The sequence below is a fragment of the Hirundo rustica genome, chromosome 30 (assembly GCF_015227805.2).
Source record: "Hirundo rustica isolate bHirRus1 chromosome 30, bHirRus1.pri.v3, whole genome shotgun sequence".
NCBI lineage: Eukaryota > Metazoa > Chordata > Aves > Passeriformes > Hirundinidae > Hirundo > Hirundo rustica.
Window position 1 is genome coordinate 451,751 of NC_053479.1, and position 15,359 is coordinate 467,109.

At 67.4% G+C, this 15,359-nt stretch overlaps 1 protein-coding gene across 2 annotated transcripts; it reads left to right on the top strand.

Annotated features, from left to right (window-relative positions):
- The first annotated feature begins 599 nt into the window (after positions 1–599).
- On the top strand, positions 600–15,229 carry RAPGEF3 (Rap guanine nucleotide exchange factor 3). Of its 2 annotated transcripts, none has more exons than XM_040088391.2 (27): positions 600–771; positions 3,779–3,832; positions 4,540–4,646; positions 4,741–4,862; positions 4,968–5,142; positions 5,324–5,408; positions 5,818–5,878; positions 5,966–6,042; positions 7,079–7,225; positions 7,328–7,440; positions 7,914–8,002; positions 8,788–8,866; positions 9,049–9,199; positions 9,305–9,387; positions 10,027–10,066; positions 10,176–10,257; positions 10,333–10,479; positions 11,135–11,232; positions 11,415–11,522; positions 11,602–11,783; positions 11,913–12,003; positions 12,502–12,552; positions 12,711–12,798; positions 12,879–12,943; positions 13,123–13,177; positions 13,771–13,842; positions 14,527–15,229. In XM_040088391.2, exons 1-27 carry the CDS (start codon positions 688–690, stop codon positions 14,643–14,645), a joined length of 2,625 nt encoding a protein of 874 aa, XP_039944325.1. In that variant the 5' UTR covers positions 600–687; the 3' UTR covers positions 14,646–15,229. The 2 variants fall into 2 exon arrangements, with proteins under 2 accessions (XP_039944325.1, XP_039944324.1); XM_040088390.2 differs by having other exon boundaries at positions 11,397–11,522; positions 14,527–15,228.
- The last annotated feature ends 130 nt before the right edge of the window (positions 15,230–15,359 follow it).

Sequence of the window (15,359 nt, forward strand, 5' to 3'; positions counted from 1 at the left end):
TCCCAGTACAAACCAGTTCTAGCACAAACCATTCCCAGTACGGACCATTCCCAGCACAAACCCTTCCCAGAACAAACCCTTCCCAGTACAAACCCTTCCCAGTACAAACCAGTCCCAGTACAAACCCTTCCCAGTACAAACCAGTCCCAGTACAAACCAGTCCCAGTACAAACCCTTCCCAGCACAAACCCTTCCCAGCACAGACCCCCTCCCTCTCCCCAGCCTCTCTGTGTCCTGTTTCCCCCCACCACGCCGCGCAGGGCAGTGGAGACCCCTGTGACCCCCCCAAACCCCCGCTTCCCCTTGAGGCGCTCATGGACTCCTGGAGACCCCTCCCCAAATCCAGCGGTCTCGGGGGGTCCCGGGGGGCCGGGGGTCCCCGGGGGGAGCGGGGCGGAGGGCCCGGGGAGGGGCTGCGGGCGGAGCCGCCCTGCCCGGGGCGGTCCCGGCGCGGCGGCGGCTGCGGAGCCGCTCCCGATCCCGGCCCCGTCCCGAGGAGCCGCGGAGCTGCCCCGGGGCCGCCGCGGCCTCGCCCCCCCCCGCCCCATGAAGGTGCGCGGGGCCGGGCCGGGGGGAGCGGGGCCGGGGCCAGCGCGGCTGGAGCCGGGGAGCGGAGCCGCCGCCCCCCCGCAGCCCCCCGCGGCTCCCGGAGCCGACGGAGCCCGGATCTCGGGGCTGCTCAGGAAGATGCACTTGTTCCGGAGCTCCAGCTACGATGTGCGGCTGGAGGGGGCCGGGGGGAGCCTGCCCCGCATCCAGGGGATCCGCTGGGTGAGTGGGGAGAGCGTGTCCCGCGTCCAGGGGATCCGCTGGGTGAGTGGGGAGAGCGTGTCCCGTGTCCAGGGGATCCGCTGGGTGAGTGGGGAGAGCGTGTCCCGCGTCCAGGGGATCCGCTGGAGGATTGGGGCCCCAGCGCCGGGAATGCGGGGATGAGAGGAGGGGAGCGAGTGCAGGGAGCCAGGTGAGGGTGGAAGGAGCCAGGTGAGGGTGGAAGGAGCCAGGTGAGGGCACGGGGAGCGAATCCAGGCGTGCACGGAGCCAGGGGAGTGAAGGAGCACGGGGTGAAGTCAGGCGTGCAGGTGAGGGTACGAGGAGCCAGGTGAGGGCACGGGGAGCGAATCCGGGCGTGCACGGAGCCGGCTGAGGCTGCAGGAAGCCAGGTGAGGGCACGGGGGCCAGGTGAGGCCGCAGGTGAGCTCACAGTGCCCCAGCCGCCCGCCCCGGGCCCGGCCCCAGGCAGAGCAGAGCGGAACGCGCGGCCGGGCGTGAAACCAGCGCGGTGCCAGGTGCCCGGTGGAGCATCCCGGCTGGGAAGGACACTCCTGGTGGGATATTCCTGGTGGGACATTCCTGGTGGGACGTTCCCAGTGGGATATTCCTGGTGGGACATTCCTGGTGGGATATTCCTCGTGGGACATTCCCTATGGGACATTCCCGGTGGGACACTCCTGCTGGGACATTCCCGGCGGGACACTCCTGGTGGCACGCAGCGTTCTCCCGCCCGTTCCCACAGCAGGGATTTGTCCCTTGGCATCGCGTCCTCCCCGCCCGGCTCTGTGCTGGCCCCGGGAGCTGAGGGGGGTCCCGGGGGTCCTGGGATCACCAAACCCCATCCTGGGATCACCGAGCCCCATCCCGGGGACACCGAGCCCCATCCCGGGGACACCGAGCCCCATCCCGGGGACACCGAGCCCCATCCCCGGGACACCGAGCCCCATCCCGGGGGATGCCGAGCCCCGGCCGGCGGCTCCGCCTGCGGAGGCTGCGGATGGGCGAGGACTTTCTCCGGAGCCGTAAAGCCCGAAATAGCCGCGCTTGTTTTCCTCGGGATCCCAAACAAAAGCGGCCGCGAGCGCGGAACGGCCGCCGGCGGCCTTGGCCCGGCGCCCGGCGCTGCCGGAATCCTGGAGAAAAGCAGGATCCCGGCGTGTCCCGTGGGCAGGAAGATGGAAAAGGCAACTCCTTAGGAAGCCGTGACAGGGAGTGGGGGGGCCCGGGGGGCGTCCTGCAGCTCCCGACCCGGGCCTGGATGCTCCGGGGAGGAGGTTTTGGGGACAACGGGAGGGTTTGGGTGATTCCAGAGCCGCCCTGGCAGCGAGGAACCCCCGGGAAGGAGGAATCTGATCCTTGAGCGGGGGATTTGTGTCACTTTCGGTGTCCTTGGAGCGTGGCCGGAGCTGGCCCGGGTAGAGCCTGGCTCTGTGCCCCAAGGACGGAGCTCGCTGCTGGGGGACAGCAGAGGCCCCTTGGGGACCTGGGCAGCGCTGAGCTGCACCCAGGGGTGACAGGGACCTGCTGCACCCAGGGGTGACAGGGACCTGCTGCACCCAGGGGTGACACAGATCTCCAGCCTCCAGGGGTGACAGGGACCCCAGGCTCCCCCGGGTGACACCTCCGTGTCCCCGGAGCCGCTCCGCGTCCCGGCCGCCTCCCGGCTCCCGTGGACAAACATTTGCTCGGAGCGGTTCCTGCTCCCCGTGGCCGTCACGGGGCTCGGCAGAGTTTGCAGAGCGCCTGAGTCACCGTGTCCCGGCCCTGGGGACGGTGTGGCCGGGTCAGGAGCGGTGTCCCGGCCGCGGTGACACGGTGGCTGGGTGGCACAGGTGGCACGGGTGGCACGGGTGGCACAGGTGGCACGGGTGGCACACATCCCCCGGGACCTGCAGCGTTCCCAGCGCCGCTCGTTTCCCACCCGCTCCTCCAATTCCTCCTGGGGCGTTGCTGGGAGCAGGTGGAGCCTCAGCCTTGAGGATCCCGCGCTAATTAACTCCTGCCCTCGCCTCCCTTGATTGGACTTTCCATCCAGACTGTCCCCGCGCTCTGGGATTGCCCCAACCTTCCCTGCACATCCCGGGGGGGATCCCTGGATTCTCCTCTTTTTGGGTGCCCTCCGGGGGAGCCCCCACAGCCGGAGGGGACCCCACAGCGCCCTGGGGTGCCCCCGGCGCGGGTGGGTGTCCCTCGGCCGTGCCCCGTGCCGGGTGAGCGCTCCCGGTGCCGGGTGAACGCTCCCGGTGCCGGGTGAACGCTCCCGGGGCCGGGAACTGGTCTGACGGGTGCGGGCCCGCGTTGTTTATCCAGGGCCGTGGCCAGGACGGAGCTCGGCTGCCTCGGTCCCTGCGGGCAGCGCCGGGACCCGAGCTCGGCCGCCTCTGCCCCGCGATCCGGGCGGGGCTGCGGGGACGGGGGCTCGTCCCTCCCTGGCCTCGTTTTTACCTGGAGCATCCCGGAGGGGGAGAGCTGGGAGAAAAACCAGCTCGAGAGGGGGCCTGGGGTGCAGGAAATGGGTGCTGGGTTCAAGAACGGCGTGCTGGGCTCAGGATTTGGGTGCTGGATTCGGGATTTGGGTGCTGGGTTCAGGATTTGGGTGCTGGATTCAGGATTTGGATGCTGGATTCGGGATTTGGGTGCTGGATTCAGGATCTGGGTGCTGGATTCAGGATCTGGGTGCTGGGTTCAGGATCTGGGTGCTGGATTTGGGATTTGGGTGCTGGATTCAGGATCTGGGTGCTGGGTTCAGGATTTGGGTGCTGGATTCAGGATCTGGGTGCTGGATTTGGGATCTGGGTGCTGGATTTGGGATCTGGGTGCTGGATTTGGGATCTGGGTTCAGAATCTGGGTGCTGGATTTGGGATCTGGGCACTGAGGAGCTGCCCCTCACCCGGTGAAGAGCTGGGGCTGCTCTGGGGGTGCCCCCACCCCACCCGGGGCTGTGTGGGGTGAGGGGGCCCAGCAGAGCCCCCACAACCACCAACCCCCTCCCCTCTGGTTTTCCAGACCCCTCTCCTGGACTCGGAATCCAGCCTGGACTATGGACACAGCATCACCCAGGTGAGGGGCCGGGAGGTGAATTTGGGGAGGTGAATTTGGGGAGGTGAATCTGGGGAGGTGAATTTGGGGAGGTGAATCTGGGGAGGTGAATTTGGGGAGGTGAATTTGGGGAGGTGAATATGGGGAGGTGAATTTGGGAAGGTGAATTTGGGAAGGTGAATTTGGGGAGGTGAATTTGGGAGGGTGAATTTGGGGAGGTGAATTTGGGAAGGTGAATTTGAGGAGGTGAATTTGGGGAGGTGAATTTGGGGAGGTGAATTTGGGGAGGTGAATATGGGGAGGTGAATTTGGGAAGGTGAATTTGGGGAGGTGAATTTGGAAAGGTGAATTTGGGAAGGTGAATTTGGGGAGGTGAATTTGGGAAGGTGAATTTGGGAAGGTGAATTTGGGAGGGTGAATTTGGGAAGGTGAATTTGGGGAGGTGAATTTGGGAGGGTGAATTTGGGGAGGTGAATTTGGGGTGCTGAATTTGGGGAGGTGAATTTGGGGAGGTGAATTTGGGGAGGTGAATTTGGGGTGCTGAATTTGGGGAGGTGAATTTGGGGAGGCCCTGGGGGGTGAGTGCCCGGGGCACCCCCACACCCCACACGGTCACTCCTTGGGCTCGGCCGTTCCCGGGGCGGTCGAGGGCGATCCCGGGGCACTGGGAGGGGGGGGACAGGTGACACCCCCAGCCACACTCTCCCCTGTCCCCCTCCCACCCTCAGGCATCCTCGGAGAAGATCTGGAGGGCCGGCAAGCTCCTCTTCGCCCACCTCAGCTCCTCCCGGCCCGGCCTCATCCGCGACCACAAACACCACCTGCGGCACCACCGGTGGGGCGGGGGCTCGGGGGGGGCTCTGGGGGGGCTCGGGGGGGTTTGGGGGTGCTGCCCCGGGGGGGTCCTCACACCCTGTGCCCCCCCCCAGGCAGTGCTGCTCGGGGAAGGATTTGGTGGATTGGCTGCTGAGCGCCGGCGTCGCCGTGCAGACGCGCGGCCAGGCCGTGGGCATCGGGCAGGTGCTGGTGGACGGAGGGGTGCTGACGCACGGTGAGGGCTCGGGGGGCTCCGGGGGGCTCCGGGGGGCTCGGGGGGCTCCCGGGGGGGCTCCGTGGGGCGCAGAGCCGAGCTGAACCGGCCGCCGTCCCCCCGCAGTGAGGCAGGAGTGGCATTTCCAGGACAAGGACACGCAGTTCTATCGCTTCGCCGAGCTGGAGCTGAGCCCCGAGCCCGGCGCGGGGCCCAGGGACCCCGAGGAGCTGCTGGAGGCTCTGGGGTTCCTGGCCCAGCTGGGCCCCGACGCGCTGCTCTCCATGGCCCTGCGCAAGCCGTGAGTGCCCCCGGGGGGCTCCGGACCCTCGGGGCTCTTTTTGGACCTTCTGGGTTCTTTCTGGACCCTGCTCGGGGGCTGCTGCGGGAGGGGGCAGCTGGCGGAGGGAAGGGGGCTGGAGAGGGGGGCTGTGCCCTGGCCGGGGGGCGCGGGGAGCCGCTGACCCCCCGTGTTCCCCCAGGCCTGCGCAGCGCACGCAGGACGAGCTGGAGCTGATCTTTGAGGAGCTGCTTCACATCAAGGCCGTGGCTCATCTCTCCAACTCGGTGAGTGCGGCCGTGCCTGCGAATCCGGCGGGGTCGGGGTGTCCCCTGGGCTGCTCCTGGTCCCCCAAACTCTCCTGAAACCCAGCGATTCCTGTCCAGGAATCCTCCCCTGCTCCCCAAATCCTCCTGAATCCCATCAACTCCCATCCTGCCATCCTCCCCTGCTCCCCAAACCCTCCTGAATCCCATCAACTCCCATCCAGGAACTCTCCCCTGCTCCCCAAACCCTCCTGAATCCCATGGGTTCCCACCCTGCCATCCTCCCCTGCTCCCCAAACCCTCTGCCCCCCTTCCCCTCCCATCTCAGCCTCCTCTCCCGCGGTCTCTTTTCCTTCCCCCGCATTTCCCGACTCCCCGTGTCCCCTGCTGGCCCGGCCGGGGTTGGTGGCAGCGCTGTCCCCCGGCGCAGGTGAAGCGGGAGCTGGCGGCCGTGCTGATGTTCGAGGGGCACCAGCGCGCCGGCACCGTCCGTGAGTCACCGGGGCGCTCGGGGTCCCCCCCCCAAAACCCGGGGACACCGGAGCCGCCCCCAAACCCGTGGATTTCCCCCGTGCCAGTGTTCAGCCAAGGTGACAAAGGCACCTCCTGGTACATCATCTGGAAGGGCTCGGTCAACGTGGTCACCCACGGCAAGGTGCGTGCGTCCCTGCGCCGGGGGGGACAGCTCGGGGACACCCCGGTGCCACCATGGCTCACACCTGGTGTCACCATGGCTCACACCTGGTGCCACCATGGCTCACACCCAGTGTCACCATTGCTCACACCTGGTGTCACCATGGCTCACCCCAATGTCACCATGGCTCACACCTGGTGCCACCATCGCTCACATCCCAATGTCACCATGGCTCACCCCCGGTGCCACCATGGCTCACATCCCAATGTCACCATGGCTCACCCCTGGTGTCACCATGGCTCACATCCCAATGTCACCATGGCTCACCCCCGGTGCCACCATCGCTCACACCTGGTGTCACCGTGGCTCACCTCTGGTGCCACCATGGCTCACACCTGGTGTCACCATGGCTCACATCCCAGTGCCACCATGGCTCACATCCCAATGTCACCATGGCTCACCTCTGGTGCCACTATCGCTCACATCCCAGTGTCACCATGGCTCACATCCCAGTGTCACCATGGCTCACATCCCAATGTCACCATGGCTCACCTCTGGTGCCACCATGGCTCACACCTGGTGTCACCATGGCTCACCCCCGGTGCCACCATGGCTCACATCCCAGTGTCACCATGGCTCACATCCCAATGTCACCATGGCTCACACCTGGTGTCACCATGGCTCACCCCAGTGTCACCATGGCTCACACCTGGTGTCACCATGGCTCACACCTGGTGTCACCACGGCTCACATCCCAGTGTCACCATGGCTCACCTCTGGTGCCACCATGGCTCACCTCTGGTGTCACCATGGCTCACATCCCAGTGTCACCATGGCTCACACCTGGTGCCACCATGGCTCACACCTGGTGCCACCTTGGCTCACATCCCAATGTCACCATCCCTCATTCCCCAGGGCTTGGTGGCCACCCTGAACTCCGGGGACACTCTGGGGACACCCCAGTGTCACCCTGTTGCCATCCCCAGGGTCTGGTGGCCACCCTGAACTCTGGGGACACTCTGGGGACACCCCAGTGTCACCCTGTTGCCGTCCCCAGGGCCTGGTGGCCACCCTGCACGAGGGGGACGACTTTGGGCAGCTGGCGCTGGTGAACGACGCCCCGCGGGCGGCCACCATCCTCCTGCGCGAGGACAACTGCCACTTCCTGCGCGTGGACAAGCAGGACTTCAACCGCATCCTCAAGGTGGGGCCGGCCGGGCGGAGCTGGGGGTCCCCGGCGGTTTTTGGGGGGCGGATTTCTGGGAATGCCGGCCGGGAATCCCCCAGACTCCCCGGCTTCCCGCAGGACGTGGAGGCCAACACGGTGCGGCTGAAGGAGCACGGCAAGGTGGTGCTGGTGCTGCAGAAGGACCTGCAGGGCGCTGGCAGCGGCCAGGCGGCCTCGGCGCGGAGCAGCAGGTGACACCCCTGTCCCCTGAGCGGCAGGTGACACCCCCGTCCCTGTCCCTGTCCCTGTTCCTGTTCCTGTCCCTGTCCCTGTCCCCCTTGTGACAGGTGACACCCCTGTCCCTGTCCCCTGAGCAGCAGGTGACACCCCTGTTCCTGTCCCTGTCCATGTCCCTGTCCCTGTCCCTCTCTGTGTCCCTGTCCCTGTCCCTGTCCCTGTCCCTGTCCCCATTGTGACAGGTGACACTTCTGTCCCTGTCCCTGTCTGTGTCTCTGTCCCTGTCTCTGTCCCTGTCCCTGTCCCTCTCTGTGTCCCTGTCCCTGTCCCTGTCCCTGTCCCTGTCCCCGTCCCCGAGCCGCCCCCGCCTCTCCTCTCCCTTTCCAGCCTCTCCCGGGGCAGTTTTCGGGCTCAGGGACATTGGGACATTGGCCTGGCCTGGTGGCCCTGCCCGCCGTGCCACATCGGCCCCTCCCGTCCCCTCCAGGTACCTGGTGATGGCCGGGACCCCCGAGAAGATCCTGGAGCACCTGCTGGAGTTCATGAGGCTCGATGCCACCCTCTACGACCCCGTGGGTAGGAGCGGGGACGGTCCCGGGGGACGGGCGGCACCGGGCGGGGCTCCTCATCCGTGCCGTCCAACCCCGAACCCCGCTCGTCCCATCCCGGAATCCCTGAAAATCCCGCAGCTCGGGGCGGGGGCGGCTCCGCTCCTGCTCCTCCCGCTCTCCTCTGCCTTCGGAGAGCCAGGAGATGTCCCCAGCGGGTCACAGATCCCGGCCGGGCTCCTGCCGCTCGCCGGGATTCGCCTTCCCACCCGAACCGTCCCGCAGCCTTTGGGATAAAACCTGCCCCGCCACCAGGACCCCGTGCTGGGGGCACCCCCGGCCAGGCAGGGCCCCCAAATCCTCCTGAATCCCACGGATTCCTGTCCTGGCATCCTCCCCTGCTCCCCAAATCCTCCTGAACCCCATCAATTCCCATCCTGCCATCCTCCCCTGCTCCCCAAACCCTCCTGAACCCCATCAATTCCCATCCAGGAATCCTCCCCTGCTCCCCAAACCCTCCTGAATCCCATGGATTCCCATCCTGCCATCCTCCCCTGCTCCCCAAATCCTCCTGAATCCCATGGATTCCCACCCTGCCATCCTCCCCTGCTCCCCAAACCCTCCTGCACCCCTTCCCTTCCTATCTGACCGTCCTCTCCCCATCCTTTCTGTGCCTCCCTGGGCTTTTCCCCCCTCATTTCCCGATTCCCTGTGTCCCCTCCTGGCCCGGCCAGGCCTTGGGGGCGCCTGGCTGGGGTCACCGTGTCCCCAGGGCGCTGGGGACAGCAGTGACGGCGCCCCGGCCCCTCGCAGACACGCTGCTGGGGGATTTCCTGCTCACCTACACCGTGTTCATGCCGACCTCGCAGCTCTGCCGGGCCCTGCTGCACCAGTATCCTTCTGCCGCGGGAGCTGGGGGGACCGGGCGCGCGCTCGGCCCCGTCCCCGTCACCTCCAGGGGACCCCCGAACCCTCTTCGAGGGCCCTGGGGCTCGTCCCCATCTCCCGGGGTGACGTCCCTGGGGGGTCCCCGCCCCTCTCCCCGTTTTACTGGTGCCCTTGACCCGGTCCCAGTTTCCGCGCGGAGCCCCTGGAGGGCTCGGAGCAGGACAAGGCCTCCTACTCCCTGCGGAAGCGGCGGAAAATCCTGCGCCTCGTGAGCCAGTGGGTGCTGCTCTACGGGCGGCTGCTGCAGGGCGACCGCAGCACCACGGCGCTGCTGCAGGTACGGGCGGGGTGACGCGGGGACACCGCGGGGACAGCGAGGGGACACAGAGGGGACGGCCGGGCACCGCCCCGCGCTCACCCCCGGGACCCCCCGACCCCACAGAACCTGGCGGACCTGGCGAGCCGGGACCCCCAGCTGGGCGGGATGGGCCAGGAGCAGGGCCAGGAGCGGCGGCGACCCCGAGCGTGAGTGCCCCGGTGTCCCCCGGTGTCCCTCAGTGTCCTTCAGTGTGCCCCAGTGTCTCTCAGTGTGCCCCGATGTCCCCCCGGTGTCCCCCGGTGTCCCTCAGTGTCCCTCAGTGTGCCCCAGTGTCCTTCAGTGTCCCTCAATGTCCCCCCGTGTCCCTCAGTGTCCTTCAGTGTGCCCCAGTGTCTCTCAGTGTCCCTCAGTGTCCCCCGCTGTCCCCTGCTGTCCCTCAGTGTCCCTCAGTGTCCCTCGCTGTCCCCCGATGCCACCTCGGGTGCCCAGGGGGCTGCGTCTCCCTGTGGAGGAGCTTTTGGGGCGGCTCTGACACCGCTCTGTCCCCGGTGTGGGGGTTCCCGGCCGTGGGGAGGGGGTCACAGGGTGGGGCAGGGGGCTCGGGGGTGCCTGATCCCAGGGGTGCCCGATCTCAGGTCCCAGGGGGGCCTGATCCTGTGGGTGCCCGGTCCTGGGGGTTCCCAATCCCAGGGTTGCCTGATCCCAGGTCCCAGGGGTGCCCCATCCCGGGGGTGCCCGATCCCGTGGGTGCCCGATCCCAGGGGTTCCCGATCCCGAGGGTTCCCGTTCCCGGGGCTGTTCCCAGCGGGAATCGCGGCTCCATCCTCCCCCTTCCCCTCCCGCAGGCTGGAGAACGGTGACGGCAGCGTGTCCCCCCAGCCCAAGGTAGGTCCCGCTGCGGGGTGACACCCGTGTCCCCGCTGCCCGTCGGGGACCCTCCAGAGGCGGCGGCGCCGCCCGTGGCCGCGGCCTCCCCCCGCCGCTCCTTTCCCAGGCGCGGAGCTCGGGAATGTGGCTCGGGAGCGCCGAGGAGGCGACGCTGGACAGCGGCTGTGCGCTCAGAGCCCAGGACAAAGGTAGTGCCCGCGCGGCGGGGACGGTCCCCGCGGTGTGGGGAAACCGAGGCAGCTTTTGTGTGCCCCCCACCCCAGTGCCCTACGAGATCTTCAGGGCCGACCACTCGTGCCTGGTGTCGGTGCTGCCCGTGAACGCCGCCGTGCGGGACGTCCTGCGGGCGCTGGCGCCGCGGCTGCGCCGGGACCGGGAGCACGTCCTGGTCAAGGTGAACTCGGCCGGAGGTGAGCGGGTGACCCGGCTTAGGGCGAACCCGGGAGGGAACCTCCCAACGGGTTTGGAGGGAAATCCCAAACGGCCCCTCCTCCAATCGGGGAAAAAAATCTCAGAGAAAATCTCTTATTCAACAAACAAAGTGCCCGCAAGCACAAAAAAAAAAATTTAAAATATGAAAAGATGAAAGCTGTCGTGGCTCTGAGGTGAGATGGCAAACGCAGAAACTCTGTGGGGGCAGCTCAGCTCGCTCAGTCTCTTATCAGCCCCTCTGGAAAATGCCGAGGTCCAGCCCCGCTGCGTTTTGCAGTGCAGGACAGGTTTAAACAGTCCCAAGATAAAATAAATTTTAAAAACCAGTCCAGGGAGCTTCTCTGGCTCAGCCAGCGAAGCTAACGAAAAGCACAGATCCCAGGAGCGGAGTGCGGAGGAGGCAGAGCAGTTCCTGGAAACAAACCCCGCACGTCTTCCTTCCCCCGCTTCGCTCTCGGAACCGCTCTGAAAGGCGGAGAACTTTAAACATCCAGCATGAACAGAGCACTGGGGACACGAGCAAGGGGTGGCTCAGGACAGGGGTCTCTGCTGGGGTGGCCTCGTCCCCGTGGCCGGCCGGGGCGTGTCCCCTCGGGGACGTGTCCCCTCCTCCGCGCCCTTCCCTCCCCGCAGACACGGCCGTGCTGCCGCAGGACGCCGTGGGGGTGTTCACGGGCCTGGGGCTCAACGAGAGGCTCTTTGTGGTCAGCGTGGACGAGCTGGGCGGCCTGGTGAGCGCGGGGCGGGGGTCCCGGGGCGGGCAGAGCCCCCCGTGATGGGGAGTCAGGGGCCGCAGCGCGGGTTTGGGGCGTCCGTCCGTCCGTCCGTCCCTCCCTGCGCCTCTCGCGGGGTCCGCTGAGGGCAGGAGGGGTCGGGGCTCCTCTGCCGTGCCCAGACCCCCCACCCTGAGCAGCTGGGCCCCCACGCCGGCTCCTCGGACACGCTGGACCTGATCAGCTCCAAGGACCTGGCCAGCCACCTCACCGACTACGACTGGAGCCTCTTCAGGAGCATCCACCAGGTGCGGCCCGCGCTGCCGGGGGGGCGCCGGCCGGGGCGGGGGGCGCTGGGGGCACCCCCTCACCCGCCGGGCCTCGCAGGTGGAAATGGTTCACTACATCGTGGGGCCGCAGAAGTTCCATGAGGTGGCCACGGCCAACCTGGCGCGGGTGATGCGGCGCTTCAACGAGCTGCAGTTCTGGGTGGCCACCGAGCTGTGCCTGTGCCCCGAGCTGGCGCGGCGGGCGCAGCTCCTGCGCAAGTTCATCAAGCTGGCGGCGCAGTGAGTTCCCGGCCCCGCTCCTGGCCCTGACCCGGCCCCTGCCCCGGCCCCGGCCCTGACCCGGCCCCGGCCCTGACCCGGCCCCGGCCCCGGCCCCGGCCCTGACCCGTCGCCGTCCCCCGCCCACAGCCTCAAGGAGCAGAAGAACCTGAATTCCTTCTTCGCCGTCATGTTCGGGGTCAGCAACACGGCCGTGACTCGCCTGGCCAAGACTTGGGAGGTGACAACGGGGGGACAGCAGGGGACAGCAGGGGACAGCGGGGGGACAGAGAGGGGACAGTGAGGGGACAGCAGGGGGACAGTGAGGGGACAGTGAGGGGACAGCAGGGGGACAGTGAGGGGACAGTGAGGGGACAGCAGGGGGGACAGTGGGGGGACAGCGGAGGGACAGTGAGGGGACAGCGGAGGGACAGTGAGGGGACAGCGGGGGACAGCAGGGGGACAGCGGGGGACAGCAGGGGGACAGCGAGGGGACAGCGAGGGGACAGTGAGGGGACAGCGGGGGGACAGCGAGAGGACAGCAGGGGGACAGCAGGAGGTGCTGGGGGGTCTGGGGAGTCTCTGGGGTGGGACAGTGGGGTGGGACAGGCAGGGGTCTCTGGGGTGGGACAGCCAGGGGTCTCTGGGGAGGGACAGCCGGGGGTCTCTGGGGTGGCACAGGCGGGGGTCTCTGGGGTGGGACAGGCAGCGCCAGCCCCGTGACCCTGTCCCTGTGCAGAGGTTGCCCCACAAGATCCGGAAGCTGCACTCGGCCCTGGAGCGGATGCTGGTGAGTGCAGCCCCTCCTGCCCTGTGTCCCTCTTCCCGGTGGGATTTGCCCCTGGAGCACTGTGGAGGGGCTGCCGCTGTGCCCCCGTCCCCCCTGTGTCCCCCGTGTCCCCCCCATGCCCCCCGTCCCCCCGTTCCCCGTGTCCCTTTCCGCCCCAGGACCCGTCGTGGAACCACCGCGTCTATCGCCTGGCCGTGGCCAAGCTGAGCCCCCCGATCATCCCCTTCGTGCCCCTCCTGCTCAAAGGTGGGTGTCCAGCTTTGGGGACCCTCCGGGTGTGCCTGGCGCTCCCAGGGACCCCGCTCTGACCCCCAAACCCCCCCCAGACATGACCTTCATCCACGAGGGCAATCGCACCCTGGCTGAGAACCTCATCAACTTCGAGAAGATGGTGAGTGCTCGGTGACCCCTCCGAGGGTCTCTGCTGTGCCCCTGCCCCTGGCACACGGAGCTCTGGCACTGGAACGGCCGGGGCGGCCCCGGGGTGCTCACAGCCACGGCAGGGACGGAGGTTTTGGGGACCCGAGTGGGGCCCGGCGGCAGCAGGTGACCTCTGTGCCTCGCCCACAGCACATGATGGCCAAGACCGTGCGAGTCCTGCAGCGCTGCCGGGGCCACGCGCACGGTGAGCGTCCCCTGGAGCTGGGGATGGGGCCTGGGGTGACCCTGGGGACAGGGATGAACCCTTTGGGGACAGGGCTGAGCCCCTGGGGACAGGGATGAGCCCTTGGGGACAGGGATGAACCCTTTGGGGACAGGGCTGAACCCTTGGGGACAGGGATGAACCCCTTGGGGACAGGGATGAACCCTTTGGGGACAGGAATGAACCCTTTGGGGACAGGGCTGAGCCCTTGGGGACAGGGCTGAGCCCTTTGGGGACAGGGCTGAACCCTTGGGGACAGGGCTGAACCCTTTGGGGACAGGGCTGAGCCCTTTGGGGACAGGGCTGAGCCCTTGGGGACAGGGATGAGCCCTTGGGGACAGGGCTGAGCCCCTGGGGACAGGGATGAACCCTTTGGGGACAGGAATGAACCCTTTGGGGACAGGGCTGAGCCCCTGGGGACAGGGCTGAGCCCTTTGGGGACAGGGCTGAGCCCTTGGGGACAGGGATGAGCCCCTGGGGACAGGGCTGAGCCCTTTGGGGACAGGGCTGAGCCCTTGGGGACAGGGCTGAGCCCCTGGGGACAGGGCTGAGCCCCCGCTCTCCGTCCCCCCCAGCTCCGCTGTCCCCGCTGCGGAGCCGCTCCCCGCACCGGCCCGAGGACGCCAGGGCCGTCAGGATCTCCACGTGTACGTCTGGAGCTCTGCAACCCCACCGCGGCCCCGGGGGACCCCGAACCCTCCGTGGGGGGCCCTGAGGAGAGGGAGAGGGGAGGGAGATGGAGATGGAGGGGATCCATGGAGGGATCTATGGAGGGATCCATGGAGGGGATGGAGATGGAGGGGATCCACAGAGGGGATCCATGGAGGGATCCATGGAGGGATCCATGGAGGGATCTATGGAGGGATCTGTGAGGGGATCCATGGAGGGGATGGAGATGGAGGGGATCCATGGAGGGATCTATGGAGGGGATCCATGGAGGGATCCATGGAGGGGATGGAGATGGAGGGGATCCATGGAGGGGATCCATGGAGGGGATCCATGGAGGGATCTGTGGAGGGGATCCATGGAGGGATCCATGGAGGGATTTATGGAGGGGATTCATGGAGGGATCCATGGAGGGGATGGAGATGGAGGGGATCCATGGAGGGATCTGTGGAGGGATCTGTGGAGGGGATCCATGGAGGGGATCCATGGAGGGATCCATGGAGGGATCCATGGAGGGATCCATGGAGGGATCTATGGAGGGAATCCATGGAGGGATCCGTGGATGGTGTGGAGGTCTGGGGGTGAGGAGGGCAGCGCAGGGGGGTCCTTGGGATGATCCTGCAGGGACGGAGGGACCCCAGCCCTGACCCCGTCCCTCCCCTCAGGCTCGGAGCAGTCCCTGAGCGTGCGGAACCCCGTCTCCACCTGGGCCTACCTGCAGCACCTGAGGGCCATCGACAGCCAGCAGGAGCTGCTGCGGCTGTCCCGGGACCTGGAGCCCTGAGGGACACGGGGCTGCAGCCGGATGGGGGCTCGGAGCGGGGATGGGGCATGCCTGGAGTGGGAATGGGGGCCTGGAGTGGGAATGGGGGCTCAGAGTGAGGACGTGGGTCCAGGAGCAAGGATGGGGAGCAGAGATGGGAGACCGGAGCAAGGATGGGGATCCAGAGCGGGAATGGGGGCCTGGAGCGAGGATGTGGATCCAGGAGCGAGGATGTGGATCCGGGAGCGAGGATGTGGATCCAGGAGCGAGGATGTGGATCCGGGAGCGAGGATGTGGATCCAGGAGCGAGGATGGGGATCCAGGAGTGAGGATGAGGATCCAGGAGCGAGGATGTGGATCCAGGAGCGAGGATGTGGATCCAGGAGCGAGGATGTGGATCCAGGAGCGAGGATGAGGATCCGGGAGTGAGGATGAGGATCCAGGAGCGAGGATGGGGATCCGGGAGTGAGGATGGGGATCCAGGAGCGAGGATGAGGATCCAGGAGCGAGGACGAGGATCCGGGAGCGAGGTCGGGGGCCCGGCTGCCGGCAGTGGGGCAGCCCCCGGCTGTGCTCGCGGTGGCCCCGGGCTGTGCCGGCGCTGCCCCGGAGCTCGCCCACGGGCACAGACCCGGCCCTGTGGGGCGGCCGGGCCCCGTGAGCTCCGGGCAGGTGCGGGCACAGAGCAATAGAGGTATTTTTGTACACGCGGCTGCGCTCCCCGTTCTTCTCCGA